At 41.0% G+C, this 20,980-nt stretch overlaps 7 protein-coding genes across 8 annotated transcripts; 4 read left to right on the forward strand and 3 right to left on the reverse strand.

Annotated features, from left to right (window-relative positions):
* Positions 1-82: 82 nt before the first annotated feature.
* On the forward strand, positions 83-4,724 carry Grip163 (gamma-tubulin complex component 6). The gene is made up of 6 exons (XM_018006363.2): positions 83-1,137; positions 1,198-1,400; positions 1,461-1,611; positions 1,669-2,033; positions 2,092-4,346; positions 4,421-4,724. The coding sequence occupies exons 1-6, from the start codon at positions 321-323 to the stop codon at positions 4,638-4,640; spliced, it is 4,011 nt and encodes a 1,336-aa protein (XP_017861852.2). The 5' UTR covers positions 83-320; the 3' UTR covers positions 4,641-4,724.
* An 84-nt stretch (positions 4,725-4,808) lies between these two features.
* On the forward strand, positions 4,809-5,937 carry LOC108613134 (uncharacterized). The gene is made up of 2 exons (XM_018006390.2): positions 4,809-5,133; positions 5,197-5,937. Exons 1-2 carry the CDS (start codon positions 5,053-5,055, stop codon positions 5,734-5,736), a joined length of 621 nt encoding a protein of 206 aa, XP_017861879.1. The 5' UTR covers positions 4,809-5,052; the 3' UTR covers positions 5,737-5,937.
* Positions 5,938-6,102: 165 nt separating this feature from the next.
* On the reverse strand, positions 6,103-10,355 carry LOC108613119 (uncharacterized). Of its 2 annotated transcripts, XM_089467771.1 has the most exons (5): positions 10,137-10,355; positions 9,223-9,987; positions 7,703-9,163; positions 7,097-7,641; positions 6,103-7,043 (listed from the first exon to the last, which is right to left on the reverse strand). In XM_089467771.1, the coding sequence occupies exons 2-5, from the start codon at positions 9,937-9,939 to the stop codon at positions 6,971-6,973; spliced, it is 2,796 nt and encodes a 931-aa protein (XP_089323897.1). In that variant the 5' UTR covers positions 9,940-9,987; positions 10,137-10,355; the 3' UTR covers positions 6,103-6,970. The 2 variants fall into 2 exon arrangements, with proteins under 2 accessions (XP_089323897.1, XP_017861853.1); XM_018006364.2 differs by having other exon boundaries at positions 9,223-10,355.
* Positions 10,356-10,414: 59 nt separating this feature from the next.
* On the forward strand, positions 10,415-12,246 carry Dbp80 (putative ATP-dependent RNA helicase Dbp80). The gene is made up of 2 exons (XM_018006374.2): positions 10,415-11,271; positions 11,330-12,246. Exons 1-2 carry the CDS (start codon positions 10,707-10,709, stop codon positions 12,160-12,162), a joined length of 1,398 nt encoding a protein of 465 aa, XP_017861863.1. The 5' UTR covers positions 10,415-10,706; the 3' UTR covers positions 12,163-12,246.
* LOC108613132 (uncharacterized) lies at positions 10,651-16,898 on the reverse strand. Its single transcript, XM_089467773.1, has 2 exons — positions 16,742-16,898; positions 10,651-16,655 (listed from the first exon to the last, which is right to left on the reverse strand). The coding sequence occupies exon 2, from the start codon at positions 13,954-13,956 to the stop codon at positions 12,664-12,666; it is 1,293 nt and encodes a 430-aa protein (XP_089323899.1). The 5' UTR covers positions 13,957-16,655; positions 16,742-16,898; the 3' UTR covers positions 10,651-12,663.
* Positions 16,899-17,441: 543 nt separating this feature from the next.
* On the reverse strand, positions 17,442-18,293 carry LOC108613137 (dnaJ homolog subfamily B member 4). Its single transcript, XM_018006393.2, has one exon. The coding sequence runs from the start codon at positions 18,036-18,038 to the stop codon at positions 17,658-17,660; it is 381 nt and encodes a 126-aa protein (XP_017861882.1). The 5' UTR covers positions 18,039-18,293; the 3' UTR covers positions 17,442-17,657.
* A 159-nt stretch (positions 18,294-18,452) lies between these two features.
* Positions 18,453-19,912, forward strand: RpLP0 (ribosomal protein LP0). Its single transcript, XM_018006384.2, has 3 exons — positions 18,453-18,547; positions 18,673-18,763; positions 18,832-19,912. The coding sequence occupies exons 2-3, from the start codon at positions 18,710-18,712 to the stop codon at positions 19,729-19,731; spliced, it is 954 nt and encodes a 317-aa protein (XP_017861873.1). The 5' UTR covers positions 18,453-18,547; positions 18,673-18,709; the 3' UTR covers positions 19,732-19,912.
* The last annotated feature ends 1,068 nt before the right edge of the window (positions 19,913-20,980 follow it).

Below are 20,980 nucleotides of genomic sequence, written 5' to 3' on the forward strand. Positions count from 1 at the left end.
ATTTTGTACATCGTAGGGATGTACTCCGTCAGCAAGTATTGTTGCAAATCAGACACAATGTAGAAACACACATAAGTATTTAAATATGTTTTTGATAGAAATGCCAAAATAAGAAAAAATATATATGCAATCATAAATAATATCGTCTCACGGTTACACGAAATTGTTATCGATGAATACGATTAGTAACATCAGGTCTTCAGTCTCATCTCCAAAACATTCAACGAAAAAAAAAAAAAAAAAACAAACAGTTCAATTTATTTGCAGTAATTTTGTATTGGAAATTACTTGATCAATAAGCTGTATTTTTTTTATTTTGAATGGAAGCAGTTTGTAATTCCAACGAGCCTGTTGTCAGCTTAGTCACGAAAATAGTTGCTCAACTTTCGCGAAATGAGCGCGCCCAAACGGATGAAGCAGCTGCAGTGCAGCCGTCGCCTGCTTCCATTAAGGAGAGACGCAGAAAACTCTACGAATCGCTACTGTCATCTCAGAAGTTTGAACAGTGCACCGACTTAAATTGTGCGCTGGGCAACAATATTGAAAAATGTATCCAAAACATGTATACCACCCTGGAAAAGCAAGAGACCGACCGGCAACAAAAACAAGAACTACCAAAGTCGGTTGGCTTACGTAGGAAAAGCAATATGATGTTGGCCAAGCCTCTACGATTGCAATCGAGTCCCTGTTTCGAGGAGCAGTTTCCACAATATGCTGCTGACACAGCTCCTAAGATTTTAAGATCAATCGAGAATATGCGGGACTCGATGAAGCCGGTTGTTTTCCGCTCCTTATCAACTGTGTATTTAAAAGACATTAATGCGATGCGCAATGCCCACAAGAATCAGAATAAATCCAGCTTAAAGTCCTCAATACTGAAGGATTCAATGGCACGTATGAACGAATCCAAGAGAGGGACAAGTCGTGTGAAGATTAATTTGCCTTTACGGGATAAAGATGAACCGCCTTCAAGTGAATCCGTGGTTGAGAAAGACTCATCGACTAATGTAACATTGGAGAAGCATTTTGTTTCGGATCTGCTCTTGAGCAACGAGCTGAAATGGCACCAGGATAAGACATTAAAATTAACTTTCATTAAGCTGCCACTTCTTATCGAGCATCTAAAACAGGCTGCAGGTGCGCAAATATACATTAACTAATATTTCAAATAATTAATTAAGTTCTAATTATCTAAAGCGGGTCTGCAATCAGACACAATTGTGTGCACAGCCGAAGGAAACTTTATGATGAAGCCCCACATAACTCTAGACATTGTTTTGCCCGAGCTGCTGGCTGAATACGCAGAACCATTCCTTGTCTCTGGCAGAGCCTACCGTCGACTCAGTGCGCGCACTCAGTGGCAACACGAATCGATTCGCAATGAACGGCCTCTCAACCGAGTGAGCACAAACATATAAAATTTGAAGGTTTCGTCATGCAACCATGATTTATCTTTACAGGCTTTGCGTCAGGCAATAATTAATTTTATTACGAATAGCCGGCTCTTTCTGCTATCGATACCTGCCGAAAATTTAGGACAGTTGCTGAGCGGCGCAGGCCCCACCATGGAGCTGCTAAAGCAGATGGACCAGATGCTTGAACAGGAGCAGAGTAAGATAAGATGTCCAGCAACTGTCCTGCTGAGCTTTAATGTATTCGAAATTTCAGTATGCGATACGGAAGGAATAGACGGCATGTGCGCAATGAATCTGATGAGCTTCGTTTGGTCGTTCATCAATGGGGGCATCGATTGCACATTCTCACAATTACTCATGTACCTGCTGAGCTCGCTGTGTGAGATGTACTTCGCACAGCTGAAACGTTGGGTTTACCAAGGCGAACTCGACGAGCCCTTCAACGAGCTCTTTATTAATTCTTGCACGCATAAATTGATGCACGAGCGCAGCAAAGAGTATTTCGACAAGGCTTACTATATACGATCCGATCTAGTGCCTGGCTTTCTAATGGGCTGTGAACAGCCCATACTCCAATGTGGAAAATACAACCGATTTCTTAAAACCTATAATGCGCAGGTGAGTAGACACAATATATATATTTAAAAGATTGATTAATAGATTAATTACCCTTTAGCATCCAGTATTCAGTTTAAAGCATCCCAACTTGGTTCTCTGCCTATCGGAGCAGCAGCTGATGAAAATGCGCCAGGAATTGGAGCTGCATTACGATCAAATACGGCAGACAATCAAACCATTTAAGATGCAAACCATCCTCGAGGAGCACGTAGAGAATAGCCGACGCTACGGCAATCGTATGTGGGATTGCACTCAGTCCTTTATTGCAACTTGGAAGCAGGATCTGCTTGACTTACAATTAGAGGCGGACATCAAGAAAAAACGTCGCTACGAAGAGCTCAATGAGCAGCGAGAGCAACAAGAACAGGTGCGCTTGGAACAGCAACGCTCTGAGCTAATGCTGGAGCTGGAATACCAGCACAAATCCAATAAAATGGAAGAGCAACGTTTGCAGCAGAAGAAAAAGGAGTTGGAAGAGAAAGTTGCTGAGTTAAAGCAAAAGATGACAACTCCGCTGGTATCGACTGATGTTGCCAGCCCAAACGATAGCACAAGCAGTAGTCACAGTTTTGTGTCTTGCGAGGAACCAGATATAGAGATAGTGGCGGATAAAAGAGAGACAGCAGAGATGACACAGCCCAATCCAATTAAAGTGGCAGAGCCCAATCCAGTTGAGGTGACACAGCCCAATCCAGATGACATCGTAGAGCCCAATCTGGCAGATGTGCTCAATTCGAATGAGAGCGACAAGAGTTTGGAACGCAATCGTATGCGCAACAATTCATCCGAACAGTTCCAGGAATGTCAAATGAAAGTGCAGCTGCACCAAGTGGCACCCACCAGTGCAGCTTCTTACACAGACGCGGAGCTGAATCGTATGCGAGTTCTCAATTGCACGGAGCAGCAACTGAGCACTAAATTGCCGCCAGACATGAACATGAATATCGAAGATCTCACAGACCTGCAGCGCAACCGTTTGCGCATGCATCATCATAATAATTTCAGTTCGTTTAACCATGACGACGAGGTGAATAGCGAGTCTGAGAAGCGTCTGCTGCTCTCAGACACGGAACTTGCACGAAATCGCCGTCGCGTGATGGAAGGCGACTTCACAATCAGTGGAGGCTTGGGCAACACCTTGTATTTGCCATTGCAGCCACAGGACCTCAGAGTGGAGTCCACATTAGACAGTGGAACGCCCATGTCCATTACATCCGATGTGGAAATCGATGTCCAGATTCCAGAAGAAGTCATTGACGCGGCTAACAACAATGACGCAAATAGCAGAATTGTGATCAGTGATCAAGAAGACCTCGAGGAGATCGAAGAGGCATCCGTAGTAACAGAGCCTGCGCCCCGAATATTGCCTGCACGCCGAATATTGCCTGCACCGAAAGAGAAATCCGTCTTTAGCTTACCCATAACACGAAGCGACGGGGAGCAGTCACAAGCAGCGAGTCCGACAGAAGAAATCGGTCATAATCCGTTTTTAGTCAAACGATATATGCAACTCTCTGTCCTGTTGCCAGTTAAAATGCATTTGTCGCTGTTGCGCAACGAGGTTCTGCGCATATTTCATGAGCAAAGGATTTATGATTATTTTTGTGATCTACGCAAATATTTCTTTTTGCTAGACGGTGAATTCGGAACTGTGCTTATTGGCGAAATCCTGAGTCGCATTGAATCCGGCTCAGTGCCACATAGTCTGTGCCAAAAAGGCGTACTGGACTCCATACTCAACAATGCGCTGGCCAACAGAGCGATAGAGGGTTCTGAATCGGCAATAGTTGCCGATAATTTGGCCTTGAATTGCACGACCATTCCGGACAACTTTGATCTAATGGACATAAATGCCTTGTCCATATTCAAGCTGGAGTGCAAGATGGAGTGGCCACTGAACTTGGTGCTCAGCGTAGAGACCATGGAGAAGTATGGGCAAATATTCTCTCATTTGATCAAGCTGCGACATATCAGCTTTATAATGGAGCGGACCTATCAGGACTTCCAGCAATCATCGAGACTCTATGGTCGGAGGCTACAGCAATCGCCGCAGTATCGCCATTTGCAAATGATTCGTCACAAATTGTCGCACTTCGTGTTCACGCTGCAGAATCATCTAGTCACAAATGCATTAGAGGGCACGTGGAAGACCTTTACTGATGATATAATCGCGGTAGGCTCTGTCGAGGAACTTTATCAACGACACGTCGACTATTTAAAGGAGATTGCATTCTTTTCGCTACTCAATCGTCGGAGTGTTAAATTTCGGGAAACCATCGATAGTATACTTGTGATCGCCCTGCGTTTTTGCAAGTAAGTTGAAATTTTAAAAACAGTATATGCGCATTTTTTAAATCATATTTTTGTACACATTTCCTACATTGCAGAATTCTGAGCTCGAAGTCATTTGTTTTGGATGAAGATAATCAGTTTGTTCATCCACGTTATAAGCGATTAGTGTTCGAAGAAACGGAATTTGAGAAATTCATTCGTTATGCCATCTACTTGGGAAACAAGGTTGCTGCTTCAGGATACCAAGCTAAAATAATTGATCTTATACGTATCATTAATTATAATAACTACTATAAAGTATCTAGCAAGAATTAAATAAAATGTTATTAGTCTATGTTCTATTTAACATATATTCCATAAAAGAAATACTATAAGAAAAAGTCGAGCTTTACAATTCAATTGCCAAGTATTGTGATTTCATTGAGCTAAATAAACAATTCGTTTTAACGGAAAGAATTGAAATACAGATCGTTGCTCACAGAGTTATTAGTATTTTTTTAGCAGCATTTATGGCCACACTGGCATGGACTTGAAATTCAAATATATCGATAACATTTCGATAAATAACAATATTTTGTTTACCGACTGGTGCGGCAAAGCGAAGCGAGTTAGTTATTGACTACCTGCGCGACGAATCCGCGTATCACCCCAAAAATATTCAATTCGGAAGAAGCGGATCGCTGACAGGTCAGCAATCAACAGGCAGAGCGATTTGGCCATATTTGTAATGCTCGACTATAGGTCGACACTGCATATAAGTACAGCACGTTCAACGTACAACATGGACAGAACTTCGGATGCGGATGCGGTAAATACAGTAACCACAATGGCCAGTGTCGAGGTGCAGTTAAATAGCTCCTATATCCTTCAGTGTTCAATGTCTTCGCTAGAAAGCGAGAGTGATTTATCGCTGGCCCTTGAGCACGACATGGGCCAACCGGTCGACTGTGATGAGCTGCCCGCTTTCGAAATACGGGCTTACTCTCCTCATGGGCGCACGCCGTCGCCAATTGATGATTTGAATGCATCGGACTTGGAAACGCCAAAGCAGCTGCCGTTCCAACAGCAGCGCAGTCCTGGGCGTCAGAATAATCCAGAGTTTGTGGCCTTGCACGAGATCAATGCACAAATTAGTGCACCCAACAACAACGAAAATGCAGATGACTCAACAGTGGGCCTCAAGCATGCCAACAGCTTGGAAACCATTTTTGAAGGTGTCTTTTTGCACACACCGCCGCGTGAAAAGCTGAACAAAAGCGCAGGTTATGGCTCGAATCCTAACTCAGCAAATCGCTACACACCAAAACGCAGTCGCGCTAATTTGATGGAATTGGTGGCCATGAATCGTCTGCACCTTGATGGACAGGAAAATCAATCGCCAAGCAAGCAGCTGCAAGACGAGCTCACCTAGTTTCCGTCCTTGGGGCAACTGGGGCCCAAACCAAAGCCATATATGACACATTTGCTTAGACTGCCACAGATTTCCTAGATATAAGAATTTACGTACACTTTGTGTATCTCAATGTATAAGCATTACTTTTATATAATTTTATATTCTGGATGCTGAATTTAAATAGTAAAACATCTGTCTTTCCATGTTTTAAACATTTAAGGGCATGCGTGATTTATTTTATGGCACGGGACTGGGCTGCATTTTCCATTTCTCTGTTATTTACAGGTAGGCGAATCATGCGGATCAGGTAGTACCCGCATTCATTACCTGAACGAATGGTGGTGACCAATGCGAGGATGTATTAGGATTAAACAGCTGACAAGCTTTAGAAGTTTCGATCAGCCAGTTTATTCATACATCTGTTTTATGCGTAGCAAATGAGATTACAAATTTACAAAATGCTTAGCCTACAAAATTATTCACAGATTTGAGTCATTTGACCATTATTTAAATCGGAAGAACGCTTACGAATTTGAAGTAAGATTAGCTTTGAATCATATTCAAATCGCAGACCCTCAAGTAGCATGATTTTACACTTTTAAATAAAAACGGCGTTTTTCGTTCCCTTATGTTAATTTTAATAGTAATATTTGGCTTAAAATTAAAGATATTTAAAATTTATGTTCTATAAAGTTTTTCCTGTACATATATACATATATTTTTATATATTTAAGGGAAGTACTTTGTCTTTTGATTAAAAAAATTAATATTTTAAACTTTCATCTTACTTCTCTCATTTTTAAACATCCATAAACCAAGCTAAAGTTTTGATTTTTTATAAAAACCAAAAAACGAAAATACATAAAAATAACTTCATATTCAAAAAATTTAAAATATAGTAATTATAGATGAGTAACTGGATAAAAATGAAGTTGTGTATATAAAACAAATATATGTATATAAATACATATAAATATATATATGTATATCAAAAACACTTCTTCATATTATCCTACTTATAAAAGATTATTGAAAACAGAGGAGTAATAACGATTGGGAGTGCTTATTAAAAAGTGTGGGGAATGTCTGATGAACACACAAAATAATACGAATGTATATATCGTTAACTGTTAATTTCGTAAGAGTTCTTATACAGAAATTTGTAAGTGAGGTGGCGCAACTAAACATTTGCTGTCGAATGCTGTACAACTTAATGTATATATTTATATATAGCATTGTTTCATTGAAATGGTTAAAAGTTCTTAGAGTGACGTGACGCCGAAAACACTTTGACTCGTAGCAGACCCGGATTGACCTCCTGCCAGCTGAAAAATATTACAAATTAAACATTTTACATTTTGTCAAATGAAAGACGTACCGCAAATGTCGTTCAGCCAATCTAGCCTTTACATGTTTCTTAATGGTGGATACTCCATTTGCACTGTGTAGACCTCGGCCCGTTATGATGAAGACATGCTTATAGACCCGTGTGCCATTGCGTAGCACATTTATGTGACGATCCAGGAACAGATCGAGACTGCTAACCGCCTCTATGGTATGCAAATAGTGTAGATCGAGCAGATCCGGATTGTTTTGTGTATGCTTGTGCACCTCCATGATGCAGTTGGCCGCGCGATGATTGAACACGTCGATCTTCTTCTTGTGCAGCTGAGCAATCTCCGAGTAGTAGAGCGCAACGCTTCCATTGCCTTGCTGTATCGCCTGCTTGGCCTTCAGGTTACATTCGGCTCTCAGCTGAGCGTGATGGGCGGCCAAGTTGCGTGTCTCCTCAAAGTCTCGCAATGCGGCGCATTTGGCCTCCTCGTGCAGCTGCGGAGACTGCGCTTTGCCATTGCCAGCAATACGAGGGCTGGCGACTTTCGGCTGGGACTGCTGCGGCTGCTGTTGCACTTGTTGATTGAGCTGTTGTAGATTAAAATTAAATCAAATAAGAGCATCATTGATTGGTAGTGATTGCGCTGACCTTTTCGTTTTCACGCTGTGCCTGCTCATAGAGCTCGGCGCTGGTTAATTCGACCTTCGCATTGCTGTCCAGCACCTCCACGGTCTTCGCATAGTTGTTGTCCGTGTCCGCAAAGACCTGCAGCAGCGTATCGCGTGGAATTTCCGGAAATTTCTCGCACAACTTCATTTTGGTTAAGTGAGTGGCAATATCATTTGGTTTATTTTGAATCGCATGATTTGCTGCCTGCTGTTCGCTGTTGTAGATGCTCCAGGCAAGCTCCATATCCAGCAGCTCATTAACATTGCCAGGCGATTCGCTGCAGTCGGCATATTTAGGATGTTTGAGCAGACGTGCGAATTGCTCGTCGTCTCGCAGTGTCTGCTGACGCTGTTCCTCGAGCTGATTGTGCACCGATTCCATCCAGATCATGTAGAGCTGTTTGGCCTGCTGTCGCGGCAGGAACACTTTGGTTGGCAATGACTCCGACTCTTTGGGCAGCATTTCACCCTCCCACTGAAAGTGACTGCGCAGCTGGTTAATCAAACATTCACCCAGATCCATCTCTAGTAATGCATTATCCTCCGAATCATCGTCGTCCTCATCAGCAGCAGAAGATGGACCAGCAGCAGTAACCGTGATTGGTGCTGGCTCCACGACCGGTGGTAGCGGTTGATCTAAAATCCCATTGCGTATGTCTCGTATCTTGCGCGTATGCTCCGAATACTGATCATCGCCCAAAACGAAACAATTCTCGATCTCCAGCTGCAGCTCCCTGTTGGCAAAACCATTGCCAGCATTGCGTTTGACACGCGGCTGACGCTGCGGCTTGGCCTGATATTTATTGGGTATCGGTGGGGATAGAGCAGCAGCGGCAGCAGCCACAGCTGGCACTTGAAAATTGTTCCGGTTGCATTCGCATTGAAAATCATCGACTTCCTGCAGCAACGTCTCGTCAGAATCGCCCGATTTGAGCTCATCTTCTTTGATCAATATGTCCACGGCCCAATACACATCGCCGTTGCACTTCCCATACAAATCCCAAAGTCCACTCAATTGCTTGTTCGGATACATTTGACGTAATTGCGCAAAGCCAGCCGCCTCGTTTGGACAGTTTAAGCTGTGGCGCTGCAAGGTATTCTGAGGAGCCTCTATGCCCGATGCTGGATCCACATTTACCACTGCTGCCGGTTGCTCATCACGCAGCAAATCCAACAGCGAGCATTCACCTGTGGCCCCTGCAGCACTGGCCACAGATGTCTGTGCCGGCAGGTCACTCTGTTGAGCCCAATAATTGTTCACATTTTGCTCATACGGCAGCCAAGTCTGAGCATTAACATTTAGTTTAAAGCCATCCAATTGGCTTCGGGATCCGGATCGTTCCGGTTGTTGAGATGGCGTTAATGGTGCTGGCAGCGTCGGTAACGGCGGGTGTAATCGCAGCTGCGGCAATGACACTGTGTATTTGGTATCTTTAAGAAACTGTTTATTATATAAGTACATTAATAATAATATTAGCACATATGCATCATTACACATACCCCGATTAGCTCAGACACGTTGGTCTTCTCATAGCGATCTAGCATGCGTTTGATGGCATCTTTCGGCACCTGGTGCACGTTCTTTTGGGCCAGCTTTGTAGCGGATTTGGACCAGCTTGTTTGGGGCTCCAATAGCTCTATTAAATAGCCATGCTGCACGGCGATCTGTACGTAGGGCTGCATTTCCCATTTCATAATATTCGTATTGTCAACTATGATGGGGCTCCAGCCAGCTGCCGCTTTGCACTTCACACGCTCCTTATTCCAGTCATGGGCTTCTGGTAGAATACTGGGATTAAATTCGTAGCCACGAGGCGTGATAAAGTAATCATCGGTGCTGTATACGAAATCCGTAATGGGATGCTGATCCAGCAAATGAATTTGATTCAATATTGATTTGGCCATTGTGGATTTGCCACTGCCCGCAGGTCCCCGCATAATGATCATAATTTTTTGGCCAGCTTGCGCTTTTCTACAGATCTCATTGATTTCCTTGGTCTGGCTGGTGTTCATGCTGTTAGCGTTCTTTTTTGGCGTAGCAATTGTTTCTGGCACAATATGTTTGTTTGTGTTACAATTGTTGTTATTGTTGGTGGTATTGCGGTTGTTGTTGTTATTGATGGTGTTGGTATCGTTCTCTTCATTTACGGAGAGTTTTTCGCTAAGCCAGCATGCAATATTTTCCGCTTGTTCAGCAAAGTTTCCCGCCGCTGACATTTTTGTTGTGCTCGCTGCTTTTCTCTGTTCTTTGCATAAAGTTTTCGCCTGGCATCAAATTTGAAGGACATACACACATGTGCAGAATACATATACATATGTAAATAACTGCGCAATTATCTTCTTTAGTAATGCTCACAGCTATAGCGCCAATGGATGATCCTCAAAAATATTTAGAGTCAAAGTATTAACCTCACCTCTAATATCAATTAGTTTTGAATTCAAGATGTACCCTAATTGTCGATGTGTTGCACAAACAGTCGTACGTCGTACTCCGCATTAATTATTTTATAAATTACTGATTTCGTTGCCGAATTCGACCGAAGTTCTTAAAATAAGGCAGTAAATTTTCCAAAACATTGTACAATTTACTCTACGGACCGTCGACATATTCGATAGTGGTATCGATATTCTATTATCTTAGAAATTGGCAACTATTAATTGTATCATCCCTATCTGCAAGATTCTGCCAACAAATATCGCAATACAAACACAAAGCTACATTTTAATTATTCAATAATTTTGTTTATATTAAGATATTAAGCGTTTTATATATTCAAATTTAATGCTCTTCTCATAATTAATTTCCATTCAATGGTCTAATTTGCGTGACCAGCATACTAAGCGGAACGATATAGCTATATATCGTTATCTTTCAATGCACGCATCTCTATAGCAAACAGCTGCATCAGACATCGACAGTCTATCCACGCTTTTGTAAAGCTCATTTTGAATATAAAAAAAAAAACAGCAAAAAAATTGAAAAAATGACTGACTGGGTTAAAATTGCTGAAGACCAAGAGATACCGAAATTCAAAATTGATTTAAATGCAGATGAACCGGCTCCGACAACAACGGCTAGCAAAGACAATGAACCCGATGTTGCGGACCCAGCGGAAACGAGTCTACTTATAAAAATATTGGGCAAGGGATTAGTTAACACCAAGCAGTCGTTGGATATTCAACAAAAGAATCCAAATTCACCATTGCATTCAGTGAAAACATTTGAGGCACTACATCTTAAGCCCGAACTACTGAAGGGTATTTACGCCATGGGCTTCAATACTCCATCAAAAATTCAAGAAACTGCATTGCCAACTCTGCTTGCTGATCCACCACAAAATATGATAGCACAAAGCCAATCGGGTACAGGAAAAACCGCAGCATTCGTCTTGGCAATGTTGAGTCGTGTAAATGTTGCCCTGGACCATCCTCAAGTTCTATGCCTATCGCCGACATACGAGCTTGCAATTCAAACTGGAGAAGTCGCCGCACGCATGGGTCAATTTTGTCCGGAAATTAAACTAAGATTTGCAGTTCGTGGAGAAGAAGGTAATTTATTTTCTTTCAAATATATTTGTATAATAATTTCATGTATGTTTGGAATTAGTTGATCGCAACTCAAAGATTACGGAACATATTTTGATTGGAACGCCTGGTAAAATGCTAGACTGGGGTCTCAAGATGCGTCTGTTCGATATGAAAAAGATACGAGTATTCGTATTGGATGAAGCAGATGTTATGATTGCTACACAAGGACATCACGATCAATGCATTCGAATCCATAAAATGCTCAGCTCACAATGCCAGATGTTGTTCTTCTCGGCAACCTACGACAAGGAGGTGATGGACTTTGCACGCTTGATTGTACCGGAGCCAACTATAATTCGATTGATGCGCGAAGAAGAATCTCTGGACAATATTAAGCAATATTATGTAAATTGCAAAAACGAGGAAGGCAAATACAATGCCATCCAGAACATCTATGGCTGCATCAGCATTGGCCAAGCTATTATATTTTGTCACACACGCAAAACAGCCGCTTGGCTGGCAGCTAAAATGACAGCCGACGGACACTCAGTTGCTGTTCTCTCTGGCGACTTGACCGTGGAGCAAAGACTGGCCGTTTTGGACCGGTTCAGGTCTGGACAGGAGAAGGTTCTCATTACCACGAATGTTCTCTCACGCGGCATTGACATTGAACAGGTGACAATCGTTGTTAACTTCGATTTGCCTGTGGATCTACGCGGTAACGCCGACTGTGAAACCTATTTGCATCGTATCGGTCGTACTGGACGATTCGGCAAGTCGGGTATTGCTATAAATCTGATCGATGGAGAAAAAAGCATGTCCGTTTGCCGTGCTATCGAGAAACACTTTCAGAAAGATATCATTTACTTGAACACCGATAATGCTGATGATATTGAAAAGATTGGTAATTAATTCATTGCAATCATTCCTCTCATTTAGCATTAAGCCAGCAAGTATGTGAAATTTCGTTCGAAATAAAAACATTTTTGAATTTAAGGTGTCACACATTTTTATCTATTCAACAAAACAAAAGTATTAGGATTTGGAATTAAAAAGCGTCAAAAACTATGAAAATTTGTTTTCTTAGCAATAACAGCAAGGCAATATTGTAAGCACATAACTCAAAAGGTTTATAAAATTGATAGCAGATGAGTCGACCATCAGCATTCGTCCGTGATCTTGGGGCCCATAAGACCTAGGAATTCAAAATCTAACAAGTATTCTCTGATATAAAGTTATTAAAGTTTAAAGAGGAAATATTAAGTTACTCCAAACCTCACTGTCTATCTACTATACATACTTATGTAGGTAGGCTAGCTTATATAGGTAGATCTTTTTTGCGATTACTACTAAAATTAATATCCATTCAATTTCAGCTTCTTCACAATTATTTCGTGTTCATTGGATAGATTTCTAAAATATACATTTGCATAACATTTTCAGACTCCAGATCGTGCACTTTGTTAAGCCAATTACTAGATATATTAATCCCTTTACCAAAGGTGGTACAAGCATACAGATTAATTTTCCCAATATGAAAAGCAATGGGGGTAAAATCCTAAGAACACATTTTCCTACGGTTAAAATTAGGATACCCGAATATTTTAATATAACAAAAAGTACACCTCCGCATCCCACAAAAACACAAAGTACATTATCCCAATTAATTGAATTACAAAAACTCTCGAATGTTTCGTTTAGAAATCTAAATGTAAATGAATTTCTGCTTTCGCTGTTATTATATTGCCTATCATAATTGGCACGCAAGACTGGATCGGATAGCACTAAATAGGCCCCAAGAATTTTTTGGAACTGCTGCTTGACTTGGGGGTTATCACTACTACCATATTTAGCAGCCAATTTACGAAATGCATTTTCAATATTCTTAGTTGTAGCACCCTTTCTTATTTCTAGAGTTTCATATAAGTTCGTGTAGTCTTGATCGGCGTTTTGATATTGGGATCCATTGTGATAACTATTCCTGTTTGTATGGTTCCGGTTTTCCTGCTGATGGCCATAATAGTTCCAATTGCGATCGTCCTGATGGGAGCTTTGATTTCGGTATCCATTTTGATGACTATTCCAATTTCGACTGTCCCGATTTTCTTGCTGATGGCCATAATAGTTCCAATTGCGATCGTCCTGATGGGAGTTTTGATTTCGGTATCCATTTTGATGACTATTCCAATTTTTATTGTCTCGGTTTTCTTGCTGATGGTTGTTCCAATTGCGATCGTGATGATATTCCTGATGTTCTCTCTGCTTATCTCTTTGTTTGTCTTGATTTTGATGATTTTTTTCATAGTTGCGATTATAGCTCGATTTCGAGCTATCGTTTTGATAATGGCGTCCATTTGACTTGTCGTCTTTTGTCGGGCCTGGGTTGCCCTGTCTATTATTTTGATCATGATTATAGTTCGATTTTGTGTTCTTCTGCGAGTGGTGCGACTGCTTTCCTTGCTCTCTATATTGTTCATTTTGTTTATTAATATATGTCCTATCATATTCTCTACGTAGCGCCGGATCTGAAAGTACTCTCTTTGCTTCATTTATCATCTTACTCATTTTCACAGCATGTTTATTTCCTGGATTCTTATCTGGGTGCCAAATTTTGATATGTTTATAATAGGCTGATTTGATTTGGCTTTGGGTCGACTTTTGCCCAATCTGAAGAGTTTTATAGTGATCTTGAAATTTCGGTCCCATTTCAAAGCATGTGTTTCTTTTGAACGGCTAAGCTGCGGATGCTTACGTGCACTGGTTAGTGTTACGTGTGATCTCCCGAATTCCGCTAGCCTTGCTACATGTTTTCTGTTAACTTAACATTACTTTACAAGTTATTAACAGCGAATTAAAGTTATCGGAAAATATCGAGAGTATCGCGGTTTTAAAAGCGGGCTTTTAGAGGAGGGTATTAATGTATTAGCCGAAACCATGGAAAACATAGTGTTATACTTAAATACTTAAGAAAACAGAAAATATATATAAAACTTCATTGAAAACCAAATACTCATATTAAACAAAGATAAGAGAGCGAATCATTGATTTTGGCCTAATGAATCTAAAGCAACGGATCTATCAAAAGCTTCGGTTTTTTTAATAGTTCAGTACACAATTAAAAACAATGCTACAAAATGAAAAACAATTAACCATTTGAAATAGTATTGTATAAATTATCATTAGCTCAAGAAGTTAATTTTATTGCAAGGTTCTTTCGAGTTATTCAACCCTGACCTGATGCCCACTTCCATATTTTAGACAACACATTAATAGAAGAAGTCGTGGTAGATAATGTAGAATCACCAGTTTGCGAAGAAAGCTTGCCCATAGTCCATTGCCAAGCCTTTGAAAGTGGGCCAACAGACGAAGCCATGGCAGAAGATGTTGAGTCTCCACTTTGAGATGACATCTTGTTTGCGGTCCACTGCCAAACGCTTCCTGCCGATCCTGTTGTCCATGACCAAGCTTTTAAAAGAGCTCCGGCAGTAGAGCCTGCAGTAGCACTAACAGACGAAGCCACAGCAGAAGATGTTGTTTCTCCACTTTGAGATGACATCTTGTTTGCGGTCCACTGCCAAACGCTTCCTGCCGATCCTGTTGTCCATGACCAAGCTTTTGAAAGACCTCCGGCAGCGGAGCCTGCAATAGCACTAACAGACGAAGCCATTGCAGAAGATGTTGAGTCTCCACTTTGAGATGACATCTTGTTTGCGGTCCACTGCCAAACGCTTCCTGCCGATCCTGTTGTCCATGACCAAGCTTTTGAAAGACCTCCGGCAGCGGAGCCTGCAATAGCACTAACAGACGAAGCCACAGCAGAAGATGTTGTTTCTCCACTTTGAGATGACATCTTGTTTGCGGTCCACTGCCAAACGCTTCCTGCCGATCCTGTTGTCCATGACCAAGCTTTTGAAAGACCTCCGGCAGCGGAGCCTGCAATAGCACTAACAGACGAAGCCACTGCAGAAGATGTTGAGTCTCCACTTTGAGATGACATCTTGTTTGCGGTCCACTGCCAAACGCTTCCTGCCGATCCTGTTGCCCATGACCAAGCTTTTAAAAGAGCTCCGGCAGTAGAGCCTGCAGTAGCACTAACAGACGAAGCCACAGCAGAAGATGTTGTTTCTCCACTTTGAGATGACATCTTGTTTACGGTCCACTGCCAAACGCTTCCTGCCGATCCTGTTGTCCATGACCAAGCTTTTGAAAGACCTCCGGCAGCGGAGCCTGCAATAGCACTAACAGACGAAGCCACCGCAGAAGATGTTGAGTCTCCACTTTGAGATGACATCTTGTTTGCGGTCCACTGCCAAACGCTTCCTGCCGATCCTGTTGTCCATGACCAAGCTTTTGAAAGACCTCCGGCAGCGGAGCCTGCAATAGCACTAACAGACGAAGCCACTGCAGAAGATGTTGAGTCTCCACTTTGAGATGACATCTTGTTTGCGGTCCACTGCCAAACGCTTCCTGCCGATCCTGTTGTCCATGACCAAGCTTTTGAAAGACCTCCGGCAGCGGAGCCTGCAATAGCACTAACAGACGAAGCCACTGCAGAAGATGTTGAGTCTCCACTTTGAGATGACATCTTGTTTGCGGTCCACTGCCAAACGCTTCCTGCCGATCCTGTTGTCCATGACCAAGCTTTTGAAAGACCTCCGGCAGCGGAGCCTGCAATAGCACTAACAGACGAAGCCACTGCAGAAGATGTTGAGTCTCCACTTTGAGATGACATCTTGTTTGCGGTCCACTGCCAAACGCTTCCTGCCGATCCTGTTGTCCATGACAAAGCTTTCAAAAGAGCTCTGGCAGTAGAGCCTGCAATACTATAGACAGATGAAGCAATTGCCGGAGGTCCTTGCACAGTTGCGGTAACAACGGAGTCAATTGGCGACGATGATTCTACAGTTGACTTTTGATTAGTTATTTTCCATATTTTATCTGCTGATTTCAATATCCAGCTCCATGATTGTGGTATTAGGTTAAATGTTGATGTCGACACTGAATTCTGTTCTGTGATTTGTGGTGCCACGATGAAAGAAGAGCTCTGCAATGGTTGCTTATTTAAAGCTGATCCGAGCTGATACATTTTGTAGGCAATTAGGCTCGCCAAAATAGTTCCGCCAGCAAAGTAAACCACACTCAAATAGTTTGATCGATTCCATCTGGGCAGAAAGATACGAGGCATTCGTAGATATGAGTTCTGCGATGGTGCAGTAAGATCTATTTGTTCCATTCCACTGAGTACCAAATATGCATACACAATTTGCTGAAATCGTTTGACATCTTTCAAATAGCATGTGGCCAGGAGTTCGCGATAAGCTTTGGTAATTTCTCCTCTGGTCGCACTTCTCTTTATGTTGAGAATATCGTAGGGATCGTAGCTGACCATGGCGGCGTCAAGTGTCCTAATGGCAAGTGCGTATGTTAAAATTAATTTATTTAGCAATGATGCTTACAAGTATTATATATATATTTTATACATATATTTTACCGTGATTTGACTTTTCAACTTTGTTGTTTTCATAGAATAAAAATCTTAACCAGAGACCGAAAGACGATACTGTTGCCGTTATGTTAATTGTTTGCAGCCTGTCTATCGATGGCAAAATACGATACTCATTAGGATAGTTAATCGATACTTGAACGATGATCGTCATCTTCAGATTTTGAGATTCAGCTAAAACAATTAGTTAAAATCTTGTATTTTTTTCCCAATATGTAAATAAATAGGTAACAATATTAGTTTCTTTTTGGAACATATAATCTGTCGAAATTAATAGATTTATTCTAATTTAATCTACACAGATCATAGTTGGGCTTTTAACAGCAGTATATCGATGAATCGATTATTGCTGTAAAACGTAAATGTTCAGATTTAACTAACATGATGGACCGGGATTGGGGGACTTACCGATTTGCACAATTACTTGGTCACCCAAGGTTTCTTCTCTTTGCTGGTTTTAATTTTTTTTTAATTTTAAATTCATCATTTAATGCATTACATTTTGGCTTATAATCTTAAAATAGAAATAGTGTAAATAGTTTTGTTAGCCCCAGACTTATACATACATATGTAAATATATTGCAGAGGATACTACACCTGCCCTATCCCTTCTTTACGAAGCGGAAACTAATTTACTGCAGTGCAGCAACAGAGTTTCCGTTAATAGCAAGAAGTAAGTAATAGCTCCTTAATCGTCACGACCAAAATATTTATTTACATTCCATGATGAAATTAAGTTTTGAACAAATGTCCAAAAAATTTTTTAATTTACTTCTGCTTAATACAGAATTTTGTTCTTCGCATCCATATTACCAAATTTTACATACAACAATAGAAACAATTTTATACGTATTTCTTAACAATTCTGCTAAAATTGTGAATAATTAATTATAATTTTGGAGATTCATTCACTGTCATCATTTTTGCGATCCGCATTAGGTTTCTTGGTAAAATATTGGAATGTTTTGAATGCTGCAAAAGCAAACAAAACTGTTCCTCCAACGGCGCATATAAACGGTAGCATATCAGCTGATGGTTCTGCGAAAGTAGTTTGGCCAAAGCCGTTTTTGAGGCCTTCTGCTCCATATTGGTCGTATAACTGTCGTTTTTCCTTATCTGATAGTATTTCAAATGCTACAACAATCTCCTTGAACTGGTCTGCAGCCTCTGGGTGGTCATTTTTGTCTGGATGATACTTAAGGGCCATTCGCTTGTAAGCTTTTTTGATTTCCTCATCAGTTGCCGTCCTGTTGATGCCCAGAATCTGATAATAATCTTTGCCCATCGTATTAATAATTGTAAATTTTGTTTCTTGGCTTATTTATGTGATGAGTAATATGTAAGCGTTGTATATTGCACAACTAGATTTTGATCACAGCTTGAAAATATATCCAAGTGGGCTATCGATATTTAATAATAATATTGACGATTTGGAATAACGAGAGTGGTGTTCATTTCATGCATGCAACGTCAATGCGACCACATCGGTTTTGTCTGTTCTATGTTTTTGGGGTAACACTGTTTTTAGAGTTGAGCTATCGATTAATTATTAACAGTTGATCATGGTTTCTATTAAAATATGTTTACATCTATTGAATTGAATATGGAAAATTTTATGAGGATTCCATTTATTTAAGATAAAGACACTAATGGCTAATATTCGAGATCGATTAGATGATAATTGTGGCAACCGATGTATTTTGTATATCGTAGCTACAATCGATAGATTCATACGGAATATCGCACATCTCGTCCATTTGGTCCAAGTCACCACCGCGTATAGTTTGTGTTTTGGTAAGTGAAAAATAAAATCTTGGAAAATAAATGCCATCCTTATACTATTATTTTGTAAAATATGGAATTTGAAAAAATTGTGTAATTATGTAAAGCATAGTAATGATATATTTGAATTTTTGCAGTTCTTAAATTCAATCGAGTCCCTAATACAGTTACAAAATGGTTAGGGAGAACAAAGCAGCATGGAAGGCTCAGTACTTCATTAAAGTTGTGGTATGTTGGCTAATATTTTTATAGAATCTTATGCGTATGAATTTGCTAATGAAATTTCTTGAATGTAGGAACTGTTCGATGAGTTCCCAAAGTGTTTCATTGTAGGCGCTGACAATGTTGGCTCCAAGCAGATGCAGAACATCCGTACCAGCCTCCGTGGTCTCGCCGTCGTACTGATGGGCAAGAACACGATGATGCGCAAGGCAATTCGTGGACATTTGGAGAACAATCCTCAGTTGGAGAAGTTGTTGCCGCACATCAAGGGCAATGTTGGCTTTGTGTTCACCAAGGGTGATTTGGCTGAGGTTCGCGATAAGCTGTTGGAATCAAAGGTGCGTGCACCTGCACGTCCGGGCGCCATTGCACCATTGCCTGTCATTATTCCGGCCCAGAACACAGGCTTGGGTCCAGAGAAGACTAGTTTCTTCCAGGCTCTGTCCATCCCGACCAAGATTTCGAAGGGTACAATTGAAATCATCAACGATGTGCCCATCTTGAAGCCTGGAGACAAAGTTGGTGCCTCTGAGGCCACTTTGCTGAACATGTTGAACATCTCGCCATTCTCGTATGGACTGATCGTGAACCAGGTCTATGATTCGGGTTCCATCTTCTCACCTGAGATCTTGGACATCAAGCCCGAGGATTTGCGCGCCAAGTTCCAACAGGGCGTAGCCAATCTGGCTGCTGTCTGTTTGTCTGTCGGCTATCCAACGATTGCTTCGGCACCTCACAGCATTGCCAACGGATTCAAGAACCTGTTGGCCATCGCTGCTACCACAGAGGTTGAGTTCAAAGAAGCTACCACCATCAAGGAGTACATCAAGGATCCCAGCAAGTTCGCTGCTGCTACCGCCTCTGCGGCACCAGCTGCTGGAGCTGGCGCTGCCGAAAAGAAGGAGGAGGCCAAGAAGGTCGAGTCCGAATCCGAGGAGGAGGATGACGACATGGGCTTTGGACTTTTCGATTAAGCACCACAACAATCACCAGCGATTGAGCGCTCTAATACAATTTTCCATGTTTACATTAATTCGGGCTAACTGCCTGTGCAAATTATTGCCGCGGCTTGACAAGCCCAATGGCAAGTTGCATGTGCAGTGAGCTACCAAAAACAACAACAATAAATATGTAAACTTGATATTTGTATACAAACTGTGTTTTTAATCTTGTACAATAGCTTCGATTCAATATTCAAAAGCTCTTGCATCAATAATGAAAATTGTTACTGCAAGCGTTGACTTTTTCTCAGATGCAGCTCTCGACATTGGCTAAGTTCGGTGCTCGCACTTATTGTTGCTAGCAACATTTCCGTCAGAAACATTGTTGCGTAATGTTGCTGAGCAGGCGAACAGATGTTTCGCTTGGCGATATTGTTGCTAAACATATTCAATAATAATACTGCCGGAATTCTAAAAGCAAGATTGCAGTAACTTCGCATGCAATGCATATTTGTACATATATTCAAACAATTCGTTAGCGTTAAGTTCTATATTTCTATATTTATTGTATATATTTGTTGTTAACCTTTATAAACTGAAGGTGCAGAAGGTTATTTGCTCCAAATTTCAATTCGATAGCTGCAAAAAATAATCTTTTCATTTCATAAAACAAACGAGGTTAGGTTAAGGCATTTCCATTCATAATAAACATTGAAATGAAATCTTAAATTAATGAATTCAATAAGAGCAGTCTAAATCATGCCAATTATGATTTTATATTTATCGTATCTATGTATATATTTATTTAAAGCTTAAAACCATACACTATAAGCATTTGTATTTGGAATATTTGTAGATCGACTATGTTGATGGCAAACTGTATTCCTTGTTGCATGTTGCACTCTTTAAGCTTAATTTTCTTTTCTTGGCTTTTATTTTACTTTTTTTTTTTGCCAACAGCCATTTTATTGCCCTCTTCAAATGGCCAAAAGGCTGCGTGTGCAATCCACGTAACGTTGCGACGTCTGCTGCTGCATTGTCTGCCACCCCATATATTTACAAAGTAATTACTTGTGATAAAATGAATTTCACAAGATGAGAAAAGTTTAAAGTTTTCGCTTGGCTCTTGCTGCTGTCGTTGGGGCTGCGACGCGTCGCGACGCCTTTTGATACTTTTATTTTATTTTTACTTTTTTGCAAGAACGTCGACGGCAACGGCGACGCCGCTCATAAAAATTCAATTTGTCTTGACAAAATACGCAAGAAATTAAGAATGTGCCAA

The sequence above is a fragment of the Drosophila arizonae genome, chromosome 4 (genome assembly GCF_054131065.1).
Source record: "Drosophila arizonae isolate 15081-1271.41 chromosome 4, UAZ_ARI_1.0, whole genome shotgun sequence".
Taxonomy (NCBI): Eukaryota; Metazoa; Arthropoda; class Insecta; order Diptera; family Drosophilidae; genus Drosophila; species Drosophila arizonae.